Consider the following 22,216-nt stretch of genomic DNA (forward strand, 5'->3'; position numbering starts at 1 on the left):
ACATAGAAGAGCAAAGAGTAGTATGTAAATTAATATAAATTCTTAAACATAATTAATCTTTTCAGAATTCAAAAGATTTTTATGTGAGTTCCACACTTGCAATAAGCAACAAGGCAAGCGAGTGCTAAGTTTGCATTTGATTTTATTCGGTATACCACGACTATTTACCTCGTTTTTAGAAATATAAAGTGTGGAATAAATGACTACCTAGATGCAAAGGAATGACCATCACTTTTCCAACTCTCATGCCTGTTTTGCCTTTCATCTAATGAAAGCTTACCAAGTTTTCAAGGCTATGAAATAAATGAAGTAATGGTACACGTACAAAAATTGATTCCAAGAAATTGCCACATTTTTAAATTTCATGGTGGCAAAATCACACAAACGAGATCACATACAACACATGAACAATGATCTTGTTTGGAAAATCAAGGTCTAAAGAATGAGGATGTATCTAAAATTCAATGAAAGCTTACCAAGTTTTCAAGGCTATGAAATAAATGAAGTAATGGTACACGTACAAAAATTGATTCCAAGAAATTGCCACATTTTTAAATTTCATGGTGGCAAAATCACACAAACGAGATCACATACAACACATGAACAATGATCTTGTTTGGAAAATCAAGGTCTAAAGAATGAGGATGTATCTAAAATTCAATGACATGTACTACAATCATTAAAGATTTTCCCCTATGTTAAAAGAAAGTCAATGATAAATGAAGTATACACCTTTAAGTGATAGTATAATAACAATGAAAATTAGGAATACAATTAATTTATTCAAACCATCCTACTTTACAATATAGACGATATTACCAATGGGCTATAATTTAATGAGGGTATTTTTCCTCACGTATTTACATCTATTCCTGCAAACCAAGGAGTGGACATTTAGCAGAGGGTGTTAGCCTTAACCAGCCTTTATTTATGCAATTATGAGTGATAATGTTTATGTTGATCAAAAGAATTGAAGTTGACAACATGGTTTATCAAATACCACTGCTGGGGTGACAAACACTGGTTTGCTTTGATTCACTGTGAGTCTCAACAATGATGGTCATCTCACCATTTTGGTTTCTTTGTTGATAATTGGTCATTAAAAGAAAGCTTATTCATATCAATCAGTGCTAGAATATAATTATTCTATTTCAAAAGTAAAATATGAAATGCAGGTACAAGGTAATGTCTGAACAATTCCTTTCAATTTACAAGCACCCAAATTTGAATGCCCTGTACCTTTTGAAAAGTTACATAAATATGACAAACCACTGTTTTCTATAATGAGACATTACCCATAATTCCTCTTGGTGAGTTAAAATAAACAAATTCATCCGCAGGTGCATTTTTTTTAATGATAATAACAGATGTGAAAAACATTGCTTCACTACTTCCTGCACCTTTGGAGAACATATTCTCAATTTACACTGATGGATCAATACCCCACAATACCCTTAATACAGTGAAATAACGCATGGAAGCATGATGTTAGATGATACTGCTTCAGTTTAAGCCGAGTGAAATATAGGATTATTTCATCAAAGTTTACATTTCAGCATTTCTATTTTCCTTCAAATTTGGAGTTTTGAATTTATCTCCAGTTTTTGTATTTGATGGCATACAAGACTCACCGGAATATAAGATGCACCCTAATTTCAGTAGGGGCACACAAAAGGTAAAAAAGTTTTAGTAGTCTGTTCACAAGCACGATTAATTACGTTAGGTAACTTTTTTTTAACACAAATGATTCCACTCAGTAAGAGTAACACACAGTTTTGTTGTGATAAAATATGATTAGGTTCATTACACATCTTGCTTTCATCCCTTTCGACATCGCAGAACACAGTAACATAATATTCATGTGGCATACTAGCAATGGGCTTCATAATAACTATCCCAGCAATAACACTCTTCAATCGAATAATAAATATTATATATATGTAAATATAATGAAGTTGAAATAGGTGGTACTGACCATCTGGGGTAAAAATAGCATTCAGTATTGAACGTTAACCCATGGAGTTCAAACTTTCGCACAGAGGAGAGTTAGCATGCAAGTGATTTTAAGAAACATAACTTTGGTAGAAAAGAAGAGTCATATACGCCGCTAAATACCATGTGTCTTCACTGCTAATAATAGTAAAAATTAATTTTGATCACAACATATCATTAAATATCACATCATTTAACTTTTTTAAATGTACCTATGTCTACTTTTTTTCAATTTTGACTTTGAAAAAAACTTCTTTCTCTTCTCTAAAATTTTCTCAGTGATTTCATTAGATAGCAGAGGGGGAGTGAAAGAGCAATCTCCCTCTTGTGGTAAAACTGTGATTATGTATCCCTGCATATAAGAATATGCACTAACAATAAGATTAATAAAGTGCGTGCAAAAGAAGAAAAAAACTTACGTCCACAATTAACAGCAAGAACAAATATTTATGTACAAAGGAGGGTTTGAAGAAAAGGATGGCATTAAGGCACTTGAAATAGGCAGTATGAATTCACTACAAATACATACATGACAGGCATTATAAATATAAGATTTAATTACAGAAAGAGAGCAATTAGAAGAAATTAAAAATAAAAAGGCTACCACAGCCATTAAAATATCCATATCTCCTGCGGACCTTCCTAAATCACTGATGACAAAATATGTAATATTACCCAATAATGATTTTGTAATAACAGTGTAAATACTATGCATCTATTGCAAATCAATATATACCACAGACTTGGAAAAATTACCTCAAAAAACTTCAAAAACACCTGACTTGTAAACAGTGGAGGGTGCTCTGCTATGAACTCTAGCAGCCTAACAGCACACTGTCTTCTTTCCTCAATAACGTCTTCCTCATACCTGTGGTTCAATATTCAATTTTAGTTTACATTAAGATTGTATTCATTGTCTATATATATACCCAGATGAAGTATGTAATCACACTGAAATCTTGTTTCTGCACAGGATGAGCAATTATGTATACAAAAATATTCATTTTACATTTTATACCAGGCCATCTGAGATACACAGTCTTAGTTACATCTTACTTGCACAGAGCCAGAGTATTCCAAATTAATGTATTATTTTTCATGATTCTGTACATGCATTCGTCAATACACCAAGAAATGATGTTACTCTAAGAATTTAAGAAAAGGAAGTTTGCTGAATCAGCTGATAAATTGGAGGAAATATTGACAAAACCAAAACCAAACTCAGAAAAAGCATACAAGGATTTCCTTCCATACTACACATATATTATTCTCAGTTCCCAACCATTACAAAACAATTTTCTCTCTGTGCATTCCATCAAGATTTCATTGCAACCACCACACACAAGTCACGACTCATTTCAAGGTATAACACACATATAAATATCATGCCAACATAAGTAAATGCAGTCGAACTTAAAAGAAAAACATGCCCAAAATATATTTAAGTTTCAATCACTATACTGTCAAGCATTCATCCATGACATTCAATGCAAACACTTAGGATAAGGCTTTATAAGGGTAATAATGTCACACAACTACTCGCCTCAATAAAAAGATGCGTAAAATTATCTTGCTTAATACTTATCCGTCAAAATTAATCTTATTAAACAAAATATTTCCTTTTTTATTTGAAATACATTTTGTACCACAAGATAACAACTTGATTCTGGTTACGTAATTGGTGCTAATTAGAAGTAAAATCAAGTGGATATTATTTTATGTCAAGTTCTCCATCTTTCACAAAAGCCACAAGCTTTGACTCAGCTGAATATGAAAACTCAATACAAATCTCATAACTATAAGAATAAAACAAAACTAGAGACTCCACTGCAAAATTTTCTTCAATATGGCTTAAGAGATACAGAAAAATATTCAATATTTCATCAAGCTTAAAACGTTATCACAAGTTCCATGTTTAGCTGGTTTTTTCAAATAGAATTTAAATACATAGGTAATTGTAAAATTATTATACCTTAAACCATTAAACTTAACAAGCCACATAATTTGAACTTAATACAAAATGAAAAGTACATTTAAACTTTCTTTAGAGAAATGGAATTGAAAAAATGCTAAAATAATGTAACCCAAAATTAGGTGGTTTCCGGCATTAAAATTGATTCTCGATTAATTTCAGCACATAAATATGTATTAAGTGAACCAGTTTGATTTAAATACTATGCATATTTCAATATTAAATTTTCTAAGCTTGTTATTCAAAATTGGTTTAAAAACTTTGGTACCATAGAGCAATTTTTAGCACCTCACAATTTTAAGGACTGTGGAAGCATGGACTGGATCAGAAGCATTTGTCCATCGGAAAAGTAGACCAGAAAAGACTAAAAGACTAGAACTCTTCAAAACCTGGTGATTGAGGATGATGCTTAAGATCAAATGGACAGATAAAATAAGAAATGAAGAAGTATATAGAAGAATAGATGAAAAACAGACCTTATGGAACACCATAGAGAAAAGAAGAACCAGATGGATTGACCACACCCCGAGGCACAACGGATTCGTGGAGAATATAATAGGAGAAAAAATAGAGGGAAAAGTCCCAAGAGGAAGGCCAAGAGATAAATACATGGGGAAAATGAAGACGAAAATACATCGCAAAAAATACCACGAAGTAAGCCAATTAGCATCAGATTGGGTAGGATTAAGGGCTGCAGTCAACCAATCTTAGGATTGAACGACCAATGATGATGAAACTTTTATGCCCTACTTGTAGCCAGCAACAGTGGTTTCCTTCAATAACACTGTTTCAATGTTCTTCACATAGTATAATCAGATTAGTTAACTGATCACAACTTGGGTGACTTGCCATTTGCTACTCAGAAAATAACTCGATTTTCTGCAATCAGTTTCAAGTTATGCAATGTTATTTTCTATTATCCTCTACAAAAATTCACCGTCTTGTTAGGCTTCAAAATTCCCATAAATGAAGAGTAAAATTAATTAGCTTGTAAACCCAGAGAGTTTTAATCTTGATCCATCAGTAACAGGCAAACATATTTACTACTTTCAACATTTGTATTCATGTCACATTAAGTTTTGACTCAACCCTCTGGACAAAGTGACGAGAATCTGGGCAAGATAGATCACATTACACAGATATGCTCCTTAATGACAACTGGGTGATTTATATTCCATGCAAATGCACAGACACGTGGGTGTACTCAATTGTAGCTTAGCATCCAACTCAAATGCTTCAGAATGGAGTAAACTGGTGACATAAGATAAAACAGTATACATTTAAGGCTTCCTAAAATAATGTCCCTTAGCTCCACCTTTCCTCGCAGGCATTCAATAAAAGACCGCTACATAATAAGACATCATGAAGAGTAAATTGTAGGGAATATAAATAACAACATGCACACAGTGTGGATTGGTTACAAATCTGCAACATTTCATTCCAGCTTAAGCATGTGAAATGATGTCAACTTTCAACGGCTTTAATTGTTATGCAGTTAAAAATTCCTAATACTCTCTAAAATTTACACAATCACCATAAGGGTGGAACCATTGTCAGGAATATAACACATAAAGAGTCAAACATTCAAGCATGCAGATGGTAGCGTACAAAAATTCTCCCTTAGATGCGCACTTCATCATGAATTTGTGAAATATGAACAGGATTTTAAGAAGCATTATTCAAATCAACAACTGCAAAATATATAACTATGTACACTACAGCAAATTTTAACATGTAATCAAAAGGACAACAAAAAACTGATTAAATGGATACATGCTCGAGAGATAATACATTTATTCAGAAACTAGACATTGCTATATTATGTGAAAAACTAATAGATCCTTTACCGTGAAGTATTTGCATGTTTTCCACCAGTTCAGGATGTCAGCTGCCAATGTTAAAATGACTATCAATCCATCAATTTCCACAAACATTGACAGTGGACTTCCCAATCGGGTGGAAATCCCACACACTTCACCGTAATTGTGCACCGGGAATACAGCAAACCTACCAGTAGTTCATCTACCCTAAATTCCAATCCCTAGGTCATTCCAAAGCTTACTATAAATTCTCTCATGGTGCAGTCTTAGTGAAAGCAAAACGTATACTTGGGTAACAAAGTTCTCCTTCTAAACTGTTAAATATAGAGTTAAATATCAACAATAAAACTTACGATTTCATCAAAGATAGCCTGTAGATAAAAAGAAGAAATGATTTGATTTCCAAGTCACAAGCTTTATTCGTTATAGTGCTTACAAACATTTTAATCATGGAACTCGGGCCTCATTCCTCCCTTATGATGATTAAAAGGATACATTTACAAGACAATCAACTTCATTCTTAATATTGCAAGAATTTAATTTTCAAACCCCCTTAAAAATAATAAAGAAGAGCATTAAAAAAATGGGAGACTAAACACAATCCAACGTCTGACCCCATTTACAAAAATTTCTAGTTACTCCCCTGATTCATTAGAAATAAAACACCAAATTCCAAAGGTTTTGGAGTGTGGGTAAAATCCTAATTTCATTGACTGCCATCACCAAAACGCCCACTGGATATTAATTGCACACCCAAATTATTGTGACCCCTCATAATTTAGGTACAGAAACCTTTAATTGGTTTCTTCATGCATGGGAAAATATTGTTTTTTTTTTTAAACTTTAACTTCAGAATTTCAATGAATAAATTGTTCAGAGATCCTTCTGAATGAATACCTTTCAACTTTTTTCCAAAATATGATTACCATTATCTGTGTATGCGAAGATTTTTTTGTAAGAAATACATAGTCTACTATTAATATGAGCAGCACAAAGATGCAGTTTCTGATCTTTATCGAGAGTAGATGAACTTATCATATATTGGCCAACATTCACTAGTGACCATTTCAGCCTTTTTTTTCACTTGTACCAGTTACAACACCGCAACACAACAATTGAAATGGCGGGTTATCGGAGAAGTATTTTTATAAATATGATAAGAATATCCACAAAGAACCATTTTATTTTACTCGATAAAATGTAACGGAATCAAGTGACCAGCATGGGACTTTCTAACTGCTACATGGATAAAGGATTGAATTATTTTTATATGTTCACCATATATGGTGTTTTGAATGAAATATTCAAAAAATAGTCATGCAATGCAGATTATGCACCAGCACCATTTAACCCACCATTGTTCGTGGTGTTCTTTATCCCAAAAGAAATGAGACTTTCTAAAAATTTATATCTTTTTAAAAACCTGGAGTGGCCTTTTCTGCTGACACCAGTTTAAAAAAAATGACATATGCTTAAAGCAGAAAATTTGCAGGAAAGAAAAAAATTCAATTTCAGAGCATTGTTCATCAAGGTAGCAAATACTGTACATATTCACATATTTGTACATAATATTCAGTTTTTTAATACAGCTCTGCAAGCTATTTATCGTTTTCTTAGCATAGTCTCTTACCAAAAACACAAAAAATAATTTTACATAATTTTCACAGCAAATCACAGTTAGCAAAGGATAAAGAAAGCTTTTAATTTTAACTATGCAATAGACAACACTGAGACAAAATTAAGAGAAAATCAGCAGTTAATAAGATAAACATGATTGTTTTTACGTAGTAGTAGTACCGATCAAGGAAGGAAATGGGTGACTGAAATAATTTGCACCTAATAAGGGGAGTTGGATACTTTGGTAGAGGTAGAATCCCAGGGGATAAGGGAATAGAGGAGAGAAGCCTAGCATCAGCATTGCGCTACTCACCAAAAGGCACAAAGGGGTTATACATTTTGACGACCCATCCAACAGACAATGTAGTCCACTTTAAGTGTTCTCCACATTGCACTCACCTAGTGATTGAGCTAACTATGAAAAATTCTACCACCTTTGGGCATGAAACCTGGGCCCCCATTATCATGGAAAAAAATATTCCTATTTTCATAGTATGATTAATTACCAAATAGAGTAAACTTATGTTTACACCAGTCGAGATAGGTTGCATCTTTAGCCTAGAAGGTTGTGGGTACTACATATGCAGAAAATGCATTTATGCCACATCTGAAAATACTTTAATGATAAATTTTGCAAGTAGGAATGTGCAATCTGCTACAGTTTAAGAAAAATTACAATCATGACTTTCCAACCACAAGGGATGGCCGATATTTTACATGATTAACAGAAAAAATAGGACAATAATAAGGAAAATAAGGAGAGCAAATGTGAGACTATGTGGGCACTAACAAATGAATCCATAGTATATGTATAGCAAATTTAAAGATTCAAGAAACAAATATGTACATTCCATTTAGTTTCTCGATCCCTACTTGAGGTGCTTTGTGGAGGGCACTTTGAGGGAGTACGCCGTCCGTCGGATGGGACGTTAAACTGCGGACCCCTTGGCGCCTTTCGTAAAGAGTAGGCTAATGCCGACGCCGGGTTTCTCTCCACCCTTCATCCTTTCCTGTCCATCCCCTATGGCGCAAATGACCTTAGCTGTCGGTCGCCTCCCCTCAAAACTACTACTACTCCATTTAGTTTATAATTCAGGTTCCATCACTCTATTCATATAAACACTATTGGCCATGGATGAATAAGTAATTGAAGATGTGCAAACTACTGAGCAGGGTTGCCTCATATTTCAGAATCCAAAATTTTCAGAATTTTCCAGAACAAAATCATACTACCTCGATCAAAAATTTCCCGGAATTTATTCAGAAAATTAAAAATACAAATTTATTCATCTAAATCTATATTGTCCCCTTCAAAGTAATCCCCATCGACTGCAACACACTTATGCCAGCGCTTGATCCAATCCTCGAAACATTTTTTATATTCGGTTTTCGGTATGTCCATCAGTGCTTCCTGCGATTTTTCCATTACTTCCTCTCGGCTGCTAAAACGCGTTCCCCGTAATGGTTTTTTAACTCGATTGAACAGAAAGAAGTCACAGGGAGCCAAATCAGGTGAATTCGGTGGCTGTTGGATGGTATTTGTTGCATTTTTCGTCAAAAAATTACGAATAATGATAGCACTGTGCGACGGTGCGTTATCATGGTGCAAAATCCACGAGTTTTCTGCCCACATTTCTGGTCTCTTTCGGCGAATTGCTTCACGCAAACGTCTCATAACGCCCAAATAATACTCTTTGTTTACTGTCTGGCCTTCTGGCAAAAATTCATGATGCACTACACCGTTGTAATCCATGAAAACCGTCAGCATTGCCTTCTTTTTTGACTGAAATCGACGTGGTTTTTTTGGTCTCGGCTCATTTGGTGAACGCCATTCACTTGCCTGATGTCTGGATTGCGTGTCGTACTCATAAACCCACGTCTCGTCTCCAGTAATGATCCTTTTGATGAATGTGGGATCGGATTCAGCCTCGCAAATCATGTCTTTTGCGACGTCAACACGGTCTATTTTTTGCATGAAATTGAGGTCTTTTGGAACCAACTTTGCTGCTACACGACGGAAACCCAAATCATTAACCACAATGTCTTGGGCGGATCCATAGGCAATGTTCAAGTCCTCCGCTATTTCTCTGATGGTTAATTTGCGGTTATTGACCAACATTTCTTTTACTTTATCAATTTTTTCACCGACTTTCGATGTCGATGGTCTGCCACTGCGTTCATCATCTTCGATTGACTCACGACCACTTCTGAACCGCTCGTGCCACTGGTAAACGACCGTTTTTTTTTTAGAGAATCGTTGCCGAAACACTTTTCCAACATTTCCAACGTCCGTGCGCCACTAAATCCGTTTTTTACGCAAAATTTAATACAAGTTCGTTGTTGCAAATTTAAATCCATTTCTGCAATTGTAAAAAATCGCCAACACACACAGAGATAGATGTACTCTTGGCTACGTAACTTTTGCAAATGTCAAGTTATGACACTAAGATTTAAAGGGAATATCAACAACAGATGTACCAATTTAACAAAAAAAACAGAACTCAAATCGGAACGATGGGAGCGCCACACGGTGGTTATTCCGGGAACTTTTTGATCAAGGTAGTATATGTACCTCATACTCTTCCCTAAAATCTAAATTAAAAGTACCATGAATGAACTGTTTACAAGTATAATATGCTTAAATAATGGCCATGTAAATCAATATGAATTTCTAGTACACTGAGCAAAGATTAAGAGGTTAATTTGAGCAAATTTAAAAAAATATATATATTAGGGTAAAAAACATTTGATAGCTATCAACTTTAGGGAAAGGTAATGACTTCTTTCCTGATTTAAAATGGTGAGCAATAATTGCTATTAGCAAAGGCAAGGTACCTGAGGATGACGCAGTAGCGTCGAAACTAGTTGTACCTGTAATAAAGTGGTGGATTGGAACGAAGTGTTTCTTTTTCATTTATTAAGGCAATTTGCATTAAATGTATCAACAAGCAAGGTATTTTTACACTTCTAATGACTTTAGTCGTAGCATTTCTAAGATAATCATAAACATAATGCAAAAGGTAAGCATCTTAAGCTCCTGTTTTAGGAAGCAGTGACTTTCTGATATAATATGTTAATCTGCTTAGTTTTTTATGATGTTAACCAATAGGAAAAGAGTTTACCTGTCCAAATGAATTGGGCAACTTTATCTTGGCAACATTAATAACCAAGGAAAGAAAAGGCTAAAATTGTAAATTTATAGTCAAGCACAAAATCTTCCAAACGACAAATAAGGCCGTTTTCTTCACAAATATTGGACACTAATACGAAAAACCTTCATTTGTCAATTTCTGATTTCATACGGATTAGTGAAAGTTTTCACTTTCCATTATAAAACCATTTGAGATTCCAGAAGAGGGAAACTCATACAAATGTTCGCGAAAAATTGCATCAAGGTTTTCAAATCAATTTGAGGCCAAATACAATACTCCTAGCATGCAATAGTGACTTTCCATGTTTTTTATAGTCAAACTAAAATAGGCATTAGTGTATTATACATCAATATACATCAACTATTAAATTACCAAATGTGTTCAAATAATCAAAAGCTAAATTTATGTCAATATAAAATTATTCTCAAATTTAAAAATAGCATTAAGTTCATAAAAAGATCACTTCAAGCAAAGCAAGGACAATTTCATTAATTCAAATTCCTGAAAGGTAATTTCAACATTTGGTGGTATGCTATGTATAAACTTGGGTGGGGTAGAGGATAGGATCCCTAATAACCAGGTGGTAGGGTTAAGCACCCTTGAGTCCTGAGCACTCCCCTTTTAGGGAGTACACAGGACTACCATCACGTTGAATCTGATGTAGCAGGGCAATGGGCAAAGAGCTGAAATTTCCAACATTAAGGAGGTTGCATCAAGACGTCATGTACATATCATTTTGATTAAATCTCCTGCATATTTAGTCATATATGTACTCAATAAAAAAAGGTAATGGTGATGAAACAAGGTTCTACCTTGATAGTTTTCATAGAAATTGATTTTCCCAATATTCCCTGACTTTTCCAGACATGTGACAGCTTGCTATCACGGTGGATTCAACGACTGGGATGATTTCCCTGTGTCACAGTCTTTCGGGGACACGGGAAGATGAAAAAGAAAGGAAAGAGTTTTTCTTCCTCCAAAGATGATATCTCAGTGCAATCATTTCATACAAGAAATACGGTCTATAATTAAACTCACATTGCCATACGTTTGTTAACTGATAATTTGCACACATCAGATTACCAGAAACCAGCAACAGAAAAAAGAATGAGAAGAGATACAATCTTTGGAGTGGTTGGAGTAATATCCTATGGACAAATCATAGTCGCTGACTTGACTTTGTGGAAAAATTCCATTATCATACAAGGGACAGACAAAAAATTTCTATATTCAACTAAATTTTTTTTAAACAAAACCTGGAATGTAATAGGGTACATGTGAGTCAAATTCAGATTTTTAGTATATATATTGGCATCATACAAGGGATGTAAGTAGCTCTCATAATTTTCTTGAAAACTTCATTCAATCAAGATATTCGACCTATTTAAGGTGGCTTTTGGGGAGTCTCTCATTATTAAGTGTATTATCTTCAATCGATCGTGAGATTTTTTCCTGTTTTCTCAACATTATTTATTCTTATTCAGTTCTTTGCAACTTCCAGGTGTCATCAGGATGTCCAAATGGACCATTCTATTCCTTCTCCTACTCTTTGAAGATGGAGATAATTGACGTTAATATTTTTCATTGGCTCAAATTACTAGCATAGAATAGGTAACTGATTTTTATCAAGGATATATAACACAAGAATTCTCTAAATTGAAAGGGAAAATTCAATAAGGGCCAAACTAAACCATTTGGTCTCAAAAGACATACTGAGACTAATTTAAAATAACTATTGTTTTAAGCTTGCTAAGTTCTGTGCTAAAAAGGATTTTTAGATATGTTATGCATTGCCATTCAGCAAATCTTATGCATTACCTAGAACAGATGGAACTGGTTGTCCATCTTGGAAGTTTTTGACTTATGTGGTCAAAATAGAATGAACATGAGAAGAACATTAGACAAAAAAGCTTTTTGAAACATTAAAAAACACAGAGAGGAGGTAATTGATGCCAGGGACATTGAGTGAGGATGATAAAATAATATTAGTGAAAACTTTGATAGTTTCACTTTCCGTGGAGAAGGAACTTGGTCTTCGAGGCAAGATGATAAGTGACAATTTAAGGGTTTAGAGATGTGGGTTCAGAGAAGGATGGAAAAAGTAAAACGAAATGAAGAGGTAATACGCATGGTATGGGAGAAGAGACGGTGGTGGGGATGTATTCAGAGAAGGCAAGAAAGGTTGAAGAAGGGCATATTGCTAGCAATGGAATTTGGAAACCTGCAATAGAGGGGAGAATGTTGGATAGGTCAGGTAGCAGGAGAGGAAGTATGGAGATTTTGAACAAGATGAAGGGAGCATTGTGTCATATGCATGGAATGCAACATATGACACATACTCCAATCTGATATATATTTAGGGGCATCAGAAGAATAAATACCTTCATCTAAAATACTTAAGATATATGCCTAAAATATAGCTGTATGCAAATATACAATACCTACAACATAGCTGTATATAATATAATATTTTCTTTCAGGAGCTCTATAATTGTACAACAAATCCTTGGCCAAAAAAATGATTTGATTTAAATGTGATGTAATATATGTAGATGCGGTTGGACAATTGACCGGTGGGGCCCGGGTTCCATTATCGGGCAAGCCTTTCTGGGCACCCTCAGCTCAACCCAAGCTTTAAGATTTTATGGTACCAAGTCTCCCTGGGAAACCATAGCCAGTACAAGGAAAGGAACTGGCCCCCCTACCCTGACGTGTGAATTTCACGCGCCGCCGGGCTTAGTGCTGGGTGAACTCTTCCATCAACTACCAAACCGACCTTACGAATGATTACTGTGTTTATGGTATTGTTTATATAACACATTTCAGGACTTTATATTCAGGAAGAAATACCAGCTTTTATTCATTTAAAATATACTTGAGCACTATGAAATATATGTTCAATGGAATATTAACTCATACTCCTTCCTGTTGCAATACACGTCTTTGCAATCCTACTATTACGACAATTCACATTCATGCATAAAAAAGCTGTGTTACAATTCAGTTTATAGTACATGGCTGACAAAAATTATTTTTAAACCATCACTTGCGTTAAGTATTGACAGTGAAACCCTTGACAATTTATTTATGTAGGCATTGATGGTCTGAAGAGTACAACATGTAAAATAAAAGCCTGAGCAATAAAACCTTTCCAACTTATTCAAATTAAAAGACGTGGCAAATATTACCTCCCAAAAAACTTGGACTTCGCAAAAGATGGAAATTTATCTTTTAGATGCAATTTTTTATGCTTGATTAGGAGTTCCTTGTGAAGTTTTTTGAAGTCGTTGTATCTCTTCCAAACAGTCACCTAAAGGGTAGAGAAAAATGTTACTTGATATTGAAGAGCAACTATCGACATGGATAAGAGTCATTGAAACAATTTCTCAGGCCTACCTTCGTCGCTGCTTCAGGTGATAACTTCGGATACACCTGATAACAAATTATAAAGGTGATTAAAAATTGCAATCGGAATGAAAACGAGATTCACAAAAATAAGTCGACTTACAATTGATGTCACTTTATAAACAGTGAAACCTTTCGAATGCCGTCGAGGATCAGATACACTGAATTTCCGAGTCCAATTGTCACTCTTGGGTGCCATGTTTTTCAACATAATTTTCTTGATATTGTAAAACACAATCACAACCAGTGAGATAGATCCCCGACACCGCTATCTTACAAAATTGCGATAACCCGATCTCCCGTATCGAGATTAAACAAAATTTCGGTAACGGCCCTCATGCTTTAACTCATTGCCCAAACACCTAGGAAATAAAACATTTAAATAATTTTGTCTCTGACAATAAAATCCCATTACTACCCATCCCTTCATTTCGCAGCTGTTCACACATTGAACGACTTTATTAATCTGATAATAGATGTCGCAGCAGACAAGCAGGATTCGCAAGATGAAGATTCGTTTTTTAATGTCTGCAACAAAAGGAACAGGCATAAAGTTTATTAATTCTCATTTCGTTTAATCCCCAACTTATAATTTCAGAGATAAGATAACAAGGAGCTGGATAGAGTTCATAAGTAATACTTAACAGTAATGGCATCAGTATTCAGGGTTTAAACAATTGATAGATTTGCGCATTTTCGTCAGTCTTTTAGTAAATATCTTGCGAAGTGTGCGATGTTTTAATCTCACTGGTGTTCGACCGGTGAAGGTAATCATCTTAATTTTATTGTTATGGTAAGGTGAAGAGACGATGGCAAACAGTAATTTGCTGAAGGGTCCTGCGCCCACAGTTGATCAAATCAATGCAGATAGAATAACGCAGGTAACATTAGTGCATGAAGTGTGAAAATTATTTTCACGATTTCATAAACCTTATTTTAATATTGATCCAACTGTTTTTGTTATTATTTTGATCTTAATAGCTAGCAAATCAGTATTGGGCTCCTCACACTTCTGAAAATCACCTGCAGTTTGATCATAAGATAGTAGAAGACATATATATACAAGAAATTCGCGGTTCTAGGTAAGGAAGTCCTTGTGATTGTTCCATTTATGCTCATTGTTAAAATTCTGTTGCTTATACATTGAACCTTTTACTTTCAGTTTTGCAATCAGGAGAATTATGATGCTAGAGTTTAGTCAGTACTTGGAGAACTACCTGTGGCCCAATTACTCATCAAACGCATCTTCCCATGCCCACATGATGTCCATTGTTGTTATGGTGAATGAAAAGTTTAGAGAAAGAGTGCCTGCTTGGGAGCCATTCAAGAAACACCCGGATCATTTTCCATCATTTTTCCACCAAGTGTTAGAAGCTTGCCTGGAAGAGAATCAAGTGTCACTTCGTGAACAAACTGCTCTTCTGGTATTCCTTAACCATTGTTTTAATAGTATGGAAGTGGATCTGATTAGAGAGCAAGTGAAGCGCCTGGTCTCCCTGTCTATGTGGATATCGTTACAAGCTGTAAGTACTGTTATATGCTCTAATAGTACAGGTTGGATAATACGATTCAAGAGTGGTAACGATGTGTGCCTTTTTTATTAAACAATATAACTGCGTGTATATACAGTCTCACTTTTATTGAATAGGTTAATAATTCAATTTAAAATCATTGTCTTATATTTTTTTGTGGGAGGATTTGTTGATATTGCCAAGAAGTAATTGTATAAAAGAGTCGAGTATGAAGTTATATTGGATGTCATTTCAAACAAAAATATGTATGTATTTATTTATTACTAATATGTATTTGCAATATAGAATCTAAAATCATGAAGTTTGTGTAGTTATTGCAACAAAATGATGGTTTTAATTTTAATGTTAGCAGGGGATTACTCGAACCCTTTGTTTAAGGCAAATAACTATTTCCAGGCTGCACTCTCCTCCTTCACGTTGCTACTCTAACACTCTTCATTGGAAGATTTACCATACCGGATTGTAATCCATGTTAAATGAGCCATAGAATGGTATTTGGTGATTTCACCTACACGTCTTAGATGATTAATAATTTCCTACGAAAATGTTAATTTTCCCAAAAAGTAAAATTCATTTGAGCAATATGAAAGTTTTTCCTTTTCTACGTGTAGTTAAATGGTTGAAAATGTAAGTGCTGGCGCAGCGAATTAAATTTTAAGCATTATGTCAGTGTGAGCATGTGTACTAGTACTTGCTGTGAGTATTTGCTTGCAATTGAGTATTACTGCAGTACTTGCAACCATGTCATCAAGTATATCCCACAATACAAAACAATATAGTAGCACAAAAACTTCATCCCTTACCTTGAACATTGATTCCTGGGCAAATAAACTATTATTATTTTAATCATTATTACTATTCTAATGATACTTGCCACCCAAAACTGCTCAAATATCGTAACCCAAGGATATCCTGATTGTAATATTTTTCGGATTGAAACTAAAATGATGCGATCAAACGAAAAAATTTCCAATTTGGGTGTGAAGCAATCATAATCAATGGCTCTATTTCAGCAGTCATGATTCTTAGGCATTCTGAATCTGTTGGACCATTTTGGAATAGGTTATGGTTCGTCTTCTGCCTTCCCCCTGGCCACATGTTTCTTCCAAATTGGATTCATCTTCTTTCTCTATTTAGCATCTGGAAAACCCCTCTCAGGACCCCTAAAACTTGGGTCTTCATCACCATCTGACTGAATCAGATGTCAGCTGTGAACACCATATTGCATGCACCTCAAAAAGTGATCTGATTTGGTTTAAAATCTGAGAAAGCATATGCCTTTTTATTTACCTCATTGTCCTGAGGGGTAAACATATATTCAGCATTCATACTGCTATGGCGCAGTCATGATTTCTCTGTTCCTCCATCTAACCTTCTGTTTTGAAGGACACATCTTGGGGATCGAGATGGTGCGGGGGCTAACGTACTGGCTTCCCACCCTGAGGGCGTGGGTTCAAATCCCGGCGGTGTTGAATATTTTTCAGAGGTATCTCGATCCCTACTTGAGGTGCTTTGTGGAGGGCACTTTGAGTGAGTACGCCGTCCGTCGGATGGGACGTTAAGCCGCGGACCCCTTGGCGCCTTTCGTAAAGAGTAGGCTAATGCCGACGCCGGGTTTCTCTCCACCCTTCATCCTTTCCTGTCCTTCCCCTATGGCGCAAATGACCTTAGCTGTCGGTCGCCTCCCATCAAAACTACTACTACTACTAGGACACATCTTGGTCATTTCTCATTAAAGGATCTTTCTGCAAGTAATTAAAAATTGGCAATATTTTCCACAAAATAAAATTTATTAATGCGACTAGTTTCAATGTAACTACATTATTGTTATTATTATTACTTTTTATTTGCCCTGAGATCACAATACAAAAATACCAGGTGGGTGGTGTATGTAAATGATATAAGGCACGTCAAAGAGGAGCAAAGACACATGCTCAATGAACATACATAAAAAAAGAAATGGTGCTCACAGTTACATAAATGTTTGGCACAAACCCATGAGCATTGGCTGTAACATACACATGCAATATCAAATTCAGAAAAATCCTTGATCATTAATATGAACTAGACTATGGCCATTGCTAGAAACTAAAAGTATAAACTTACTGGTCTGGAATATTGTTGAGATATTCATCAACCGAGTAGAACATATTGCGCTGTAGGTATATTTTTAATTTATGCTTGAATGCAGCAGTTCCCTTTTTATCCTTGATACTTTTTGGTAGTTTGTTATATAATCTGATGCCCATTTCATTGGGTCCTAATTTCAATGCTTTAGTTCTTATAATTCCATAATGGATGTCATTCCTTCCTCTGGTGTAATGATGATGATAGGCAGAGTTAAGAGAATAGTTGCCAATGCTATTTTTTATATTCAGAATTAAAGACATAATGTAGATGCACGGGGGTGGTAGCAAATTTAACTAATGGAAAATAGGCATGGATGGAGCATTGTGAGGTTTCCTGGTGATTATTCTAATAGCTTTCTTTTGCATTTTAAAGATAGTTTGAGAAATAGCAGCTGATCCCCATAATATTATACTGCAGGTTATATTTGAATAAATTTCCCCATAGCACAAATTGAGTAGTACATTTCAGACAGGTGTCCTAATAAGTAGCAAGTTGAACTGAGCTTATGTTGAAGGGCTTTTACATGAGTATCCCAAGAAATATTGCCAGGTAACAGTCATCACTCGGAGTCCAGTCTATATGCTGTCACTGTTACCTGAAAATAATGTAGTTACTTTGAAACTAGTCACATTAATAAATTTTATTTTGTGGAAAATATTGCCAATTTTTAATTAATTATGATATCATGCCTGAAACGTCTCTTTTTACTCTCTGCAAGTGTACTCGGACATCTATAATTCTTAGGAATGCTGTGTGAAAGTTTTTAATAATTTTTTTCATCTTTATTTGAGTGTGGAAGAACCATTGTGTTAATTAATCTCATAAAATCAGCTGCCATCCCATTCATAACTTATGAAAATCAAATTTCTCTTGATGCAAAATATTCAATTTAGGAATTGGTCTCCTATAAATGTAAAAATAAATGCATGCACTTTGTATCTGATGTAGTTATTAAGGAGAACCATACATTTTAGGCCTGCATCACTCTAACACCAAATGTGTACTTATTAGTCTAAGAAAACTCATATTTACATTGTTATTGAATTACAAGGGTAAACTCAATAGTGGCAATGGACTATTTCCCTGTTGTAATGTTGCATGACCATTTTAGAGCAGCGGATATAGTTTATTGTTTTAATAATTCCCAGCCTTCCCTAGCTTATGTAATGAAATTGCTATGGAAGGATCACCTCCTCAAGAATTTCAGGCATTTTATTTGCTAGATATAATGGAAATTATTGAAAATGACTCACTTATACCTAATGTTCTGCAATTTTTAGGGAAGGAGGGAACATGAATTGAAAGCCGTGCCAAAATGGAGGAAATATTGGAAGCTAATTAAGAAGAAGGACAATCCAGATATGGTTGACCGGTTGCAATGGGAGAGGACGTTTCTCCAACGAATAATGATCAAATTCATGAAACTTTTGGAAACAATAGAAACTGAAGGTTGGTGAGATATAATTGTTTATGGATAATTATTTATATTCAGTAAGTAACGTCAACACTTCAGATTGTCTGGGTTGTTAGTATTTTGATTTGTAGTTGTTATTGATTAAGGTACAGGAACAGGATGTCCAGTGCTTAGTGGAGTGTTCCTCTTAAATATTAATTTTTTTGGCAGGACTACATTGATCAACAAAAGAATGGAGTGCAAATTAGAGGTATTCCATGATGAAATTAATAGTTTAGCACAAAAGACATTGAATCAAGATACATATTCTGATATTTGAGCATCTTACATACTTATAGGATGGAATTTGCTGGTAAACCTATCAAGTTTGTGTGTTTGGAATAGTCATTCAGCTGTGTCCACTGCAGCACCAAACATATTCTCTATCCTTCAGGAGGGCATAAAAAGCCTAATGCAGAATATTGATTTGCAGCAAGACAAAGTTCAGAAGTATAATTCAATTTTCAAATCTCGTAAAAAGGTTTTAAGAGGAATGCAATGTATTCTACATTAAATCCTGTAAAATGCTGGCAATTTATGAATGATGGAACAGATATGTTGTAATTAGTTTGACTTAGTATTGAAAATAGTAAGGGCTTGAAATTTATTTGTGCTTGTACGTGGTGAGATATAACTTCGTGGAATGTTTAAATTAAAATGAGACAATACTCTTAAAGAGTGGTAAAAGTGTTTTTATGCAAACAGAAAGGGAGATATCAAACATTACTGGTGAAAGTTTAGACACATATTTCAGTGCAAGCACCATTAAAACAGCCAAACATTTGTGCTGCCATGGAAGTTTTTCTCTCCATCAATTTAGAAATTGACTTGTGCTTCAAAAAATTGTGCTCAATTGGCTGTAGTTACCCAAGTCTTATTCCTCTTAGTTTGATGCCCAATCATGTATTTGAGATGAGCTTGAAAACATAGAAGTAAGAAATTCCAGTTTGATAATGTATGATGCTGATTTTTATAGCATATGATAAAAAGTACTTTTTGATCTTATATAATACTTGTCTTCGCATGCTTCAAATCAGGTCAAAATTTTGAAATTGTGGTCTGTTAATTTTTGGCCAAAGCTGTGTGCATATGTAAATAATGCTTGGGTGCAAAATTTCAATGCTTTTGATGTTCCACTTCTTGGTTTGATCGGAAAGATTTGCGGAGTGACCTTTGCATTCTACAGTAAGTCACTAATACACACATCAATTTACTGAAACATCCGTAACCAGAGTGTACACGTCTCTGTATTGATACATTATCACGGACCACACTAATATGAATTTTTCCATGGATGACTTTCAGGTGAAATTGAACCAGAAAAAGTGCACTACTGTGAGAGGTTTTTGGAGTTGGTGATTGACCTCGAAGCATTGCTGCCCACGAGGAGATTTTTCAACACCGTCCTTGATGATTGCCACTTGGTCGTAAGAAGTCATCTTTCAAATTTGATCAAGAGGTCGGAGGGAAACCTGTTTTCCCAGGTAAGTGTTTTCTTTTTCTCATGCTGCATGATTGTTTCTAGGAGTCACAAATCAAGATGCAAGACATTATGTTACCCGGTCCTCCAAAATTTAAGGTATATTCTGATAGTTGTCCCTTGAGAAATTCGTGTCTTATTTTATTCAGGGCTTCCTTGCATTTGGTCTAACTTGGTAGCATATGAGCAGGCAGTATATTCTTTATACAATTATACATCTGTTGTAGAAGCCATTACAACTACAGTACTCAATGTGAAGGTTCGTTTGATAGGTGAGGTTCAACCTCAGTTTGAACTACAGAAGTGCTATGACATGTGAAATTCACACTGCATGTGGCTATTAGTTCTTTTCCCTGGGCTGGCACGTACAACATTTCTCAACTTTTGTGAATCTGAGAGTAGAGAGCCAGCCCTAACTTGAACAAAGGCTCTCTGAGCAGTAGCTGAGTGCTCCATCCTCTAGGCTACCAGACTGCCATGGTTTTGATAAGGTAGGGTTAACTTCACCTTAGACTAAGCCATTAGACATTTTATTTCAGATGGGAAGGTTATTTCCTTTCCCTGTGCCAATTGTGGCTTCACCCAAAGATCACATTGTCTGGATTTTAAGTGGAGGCAACGGCTGGGTTTATACTCAGGACCCTCTTATCAGTAGCTGAATGTTCTACTGGGCTACCATTCAACCTAGTTGAATGTACTAACATTATAACATGTGTTATTAAGATAAGAGGCTTGAAATATAAGGCTATGTCTTGATGAAAGAACGTTTATTCTAATTGGACCACCAGTGATGCAATGTTAGGAATTTGTCTGAAGTGTTGGACTAGAAAAGGCCATTGATGGTTTCCGGTGCAACTTTATGGAATCGATTCATGTTGGAAATGAAAAAAATGGTAACTTTGTGATTCCACTGAAAATTTATTATGATGCACCCTGGGTTTCGACGTTCAACATCATCTTCAGGTCCCTGAAGATGATGTTAAGCATCGAAAGCCAGGTGGCTTCCTCTATCTTTGTGAAGATATTGCAAAGGACAACTTCTTTGCCAAATGAACCTTAGGTTTTTTTCAATTATGATTTGCATTTAGTCTCAAGACTCAACTGAATACTTGGTTAGACCTCAGGAATGTCAGTGATTTGTAGACATTTCCGTTTACAGAAATTGGTTTTTGTATCCATATTAGAGGAGCATTTAATTATTTTGTACAGTTCGGTTGTAGCATTGCACAGAATGTACTGTTTGTTTTGTAGGCACGTTTGTATTTTACAAGTAATTGACAAACGTATATCAGGTAGACAAACTGAAATTCTCACTTTGTGATCCTCACGGGAAGGAAACCAGTCTTATTTTGGTATATATTTTGCATTTCTTTATAAAAATGAGGTTTGGATTTTATATCAAAAATTTTAACCCTCTTTTTTATGCAGTTACAGTGTTTTTTCTTGGCTATACTTTCTTCAGTAACTGATAAAATAAGTGCGATGGTTTTCATCTTACCTTCTTTTCCCCTTGTCTCTCTGGAGGGAGTTTTGGACAACTCTAGGCATTTTAAAGCAAGATCATGTTGAAAATGTTAGTCTGCATTCAAAATGAAATGACTGGGGTCATTGATTCATCCTCATTCCACCTTTAAGAAAGCATTATTTTGTGTTGGCCTGTAAA

General features: G+C 35.0%; 2 protein-coding genes across 3 annotated transcripts in view; one reads left to right on the forward strand and one right to left on the reverse strand.

Annotated features, from left to right (window-relative positions):
• The window catches only part of LOC139692923 (ribosomal protein S6 kinase delta-1), a 37,498-nt gene extending 23,067 nt beyond the window's left edge, over positions 1 to 14,431 (reverse strand). Inside the window, exons 1-5 of one of the 2 annotated variants that reach the window (XM_071591245.1) lie at positions 14,062 to 14,431; positions 13,950 to 13,985; positions 13,742 to 13,863; positions 6,138 to 6,155; positions 2,749 to 2,860 (exon numbers count right to left, since the gene is read on the reverse strand). In XM_071591245.1, the coding sequence (XP_071447346.1) occupies positions 2,749 to 2,860; positions 6,138 to 6,155; positions 13,742 to 13,863; positions 13,950 to 13,985; positions 14,062 to 14,169 (396 nt within the window). In that variant the 5' untranslated portion in view covers positions 14,170 to 14,431. The remainder of the gene's footprint in view (positions 1 to 2,748; positions 2,861 to 6,137; positions 6,156 to 13,741; positions 13,864 to 13,949; positions 13,986 to 14,061) is intronic. The other variant, XM_071591246.1, reaches the window with a different exon arrangement.
• Positions 14,432 to 14,709: 278 nt separating this feature from the next.
• Positions 14,710 to 22,216, forward strand: part of LOC139692903 (RNA helicase aquarius) — a 134,172-nt gene continuing 126,665 nt past the window's right edge. The window contains exons 1-5 of the mRNA XM_071591219.1: positions 14,710 to 14,839; positions 14,940 to 15,040; positions 15,121 to 15,481; positions 18,901 to 19,069; positions 20,379 to 20,557. Of these exons, the coding sequence (XP_071447320.1) occupies positions 14,768 to 14,839; positions 14,940 to 15,040; positions 15,121 to 15,481; positions 18,901 to 19,069; positions 20,379 to 20,557 (882 nt within the window). The 5' untranslated portion in view covers positions 14,710 to 14,767. The remainder of the gene's footprint in view (positions 14,840 to 14,939; positions 15,041 to 15,120; positions 15,482 to 18,900; positions 19,070 to 20,378; positions 20,558 to 22,216) is intronic.

This window comes from Hetaerina americana, unplaced genomic scaffold, assembly GCF_022747635.1.
Source record: "Hetaerina americana unplaced genomic scaffold, ioHetAmer1.1.p SCAF_44, whole genome shotgun sequence".
Taxonomy (NCBI): Eukaryota; Metazoa; Arthropoda; class Insecta; order Odonata; family Calopterygidae; genus Hetaerina; species Hetaerina americana.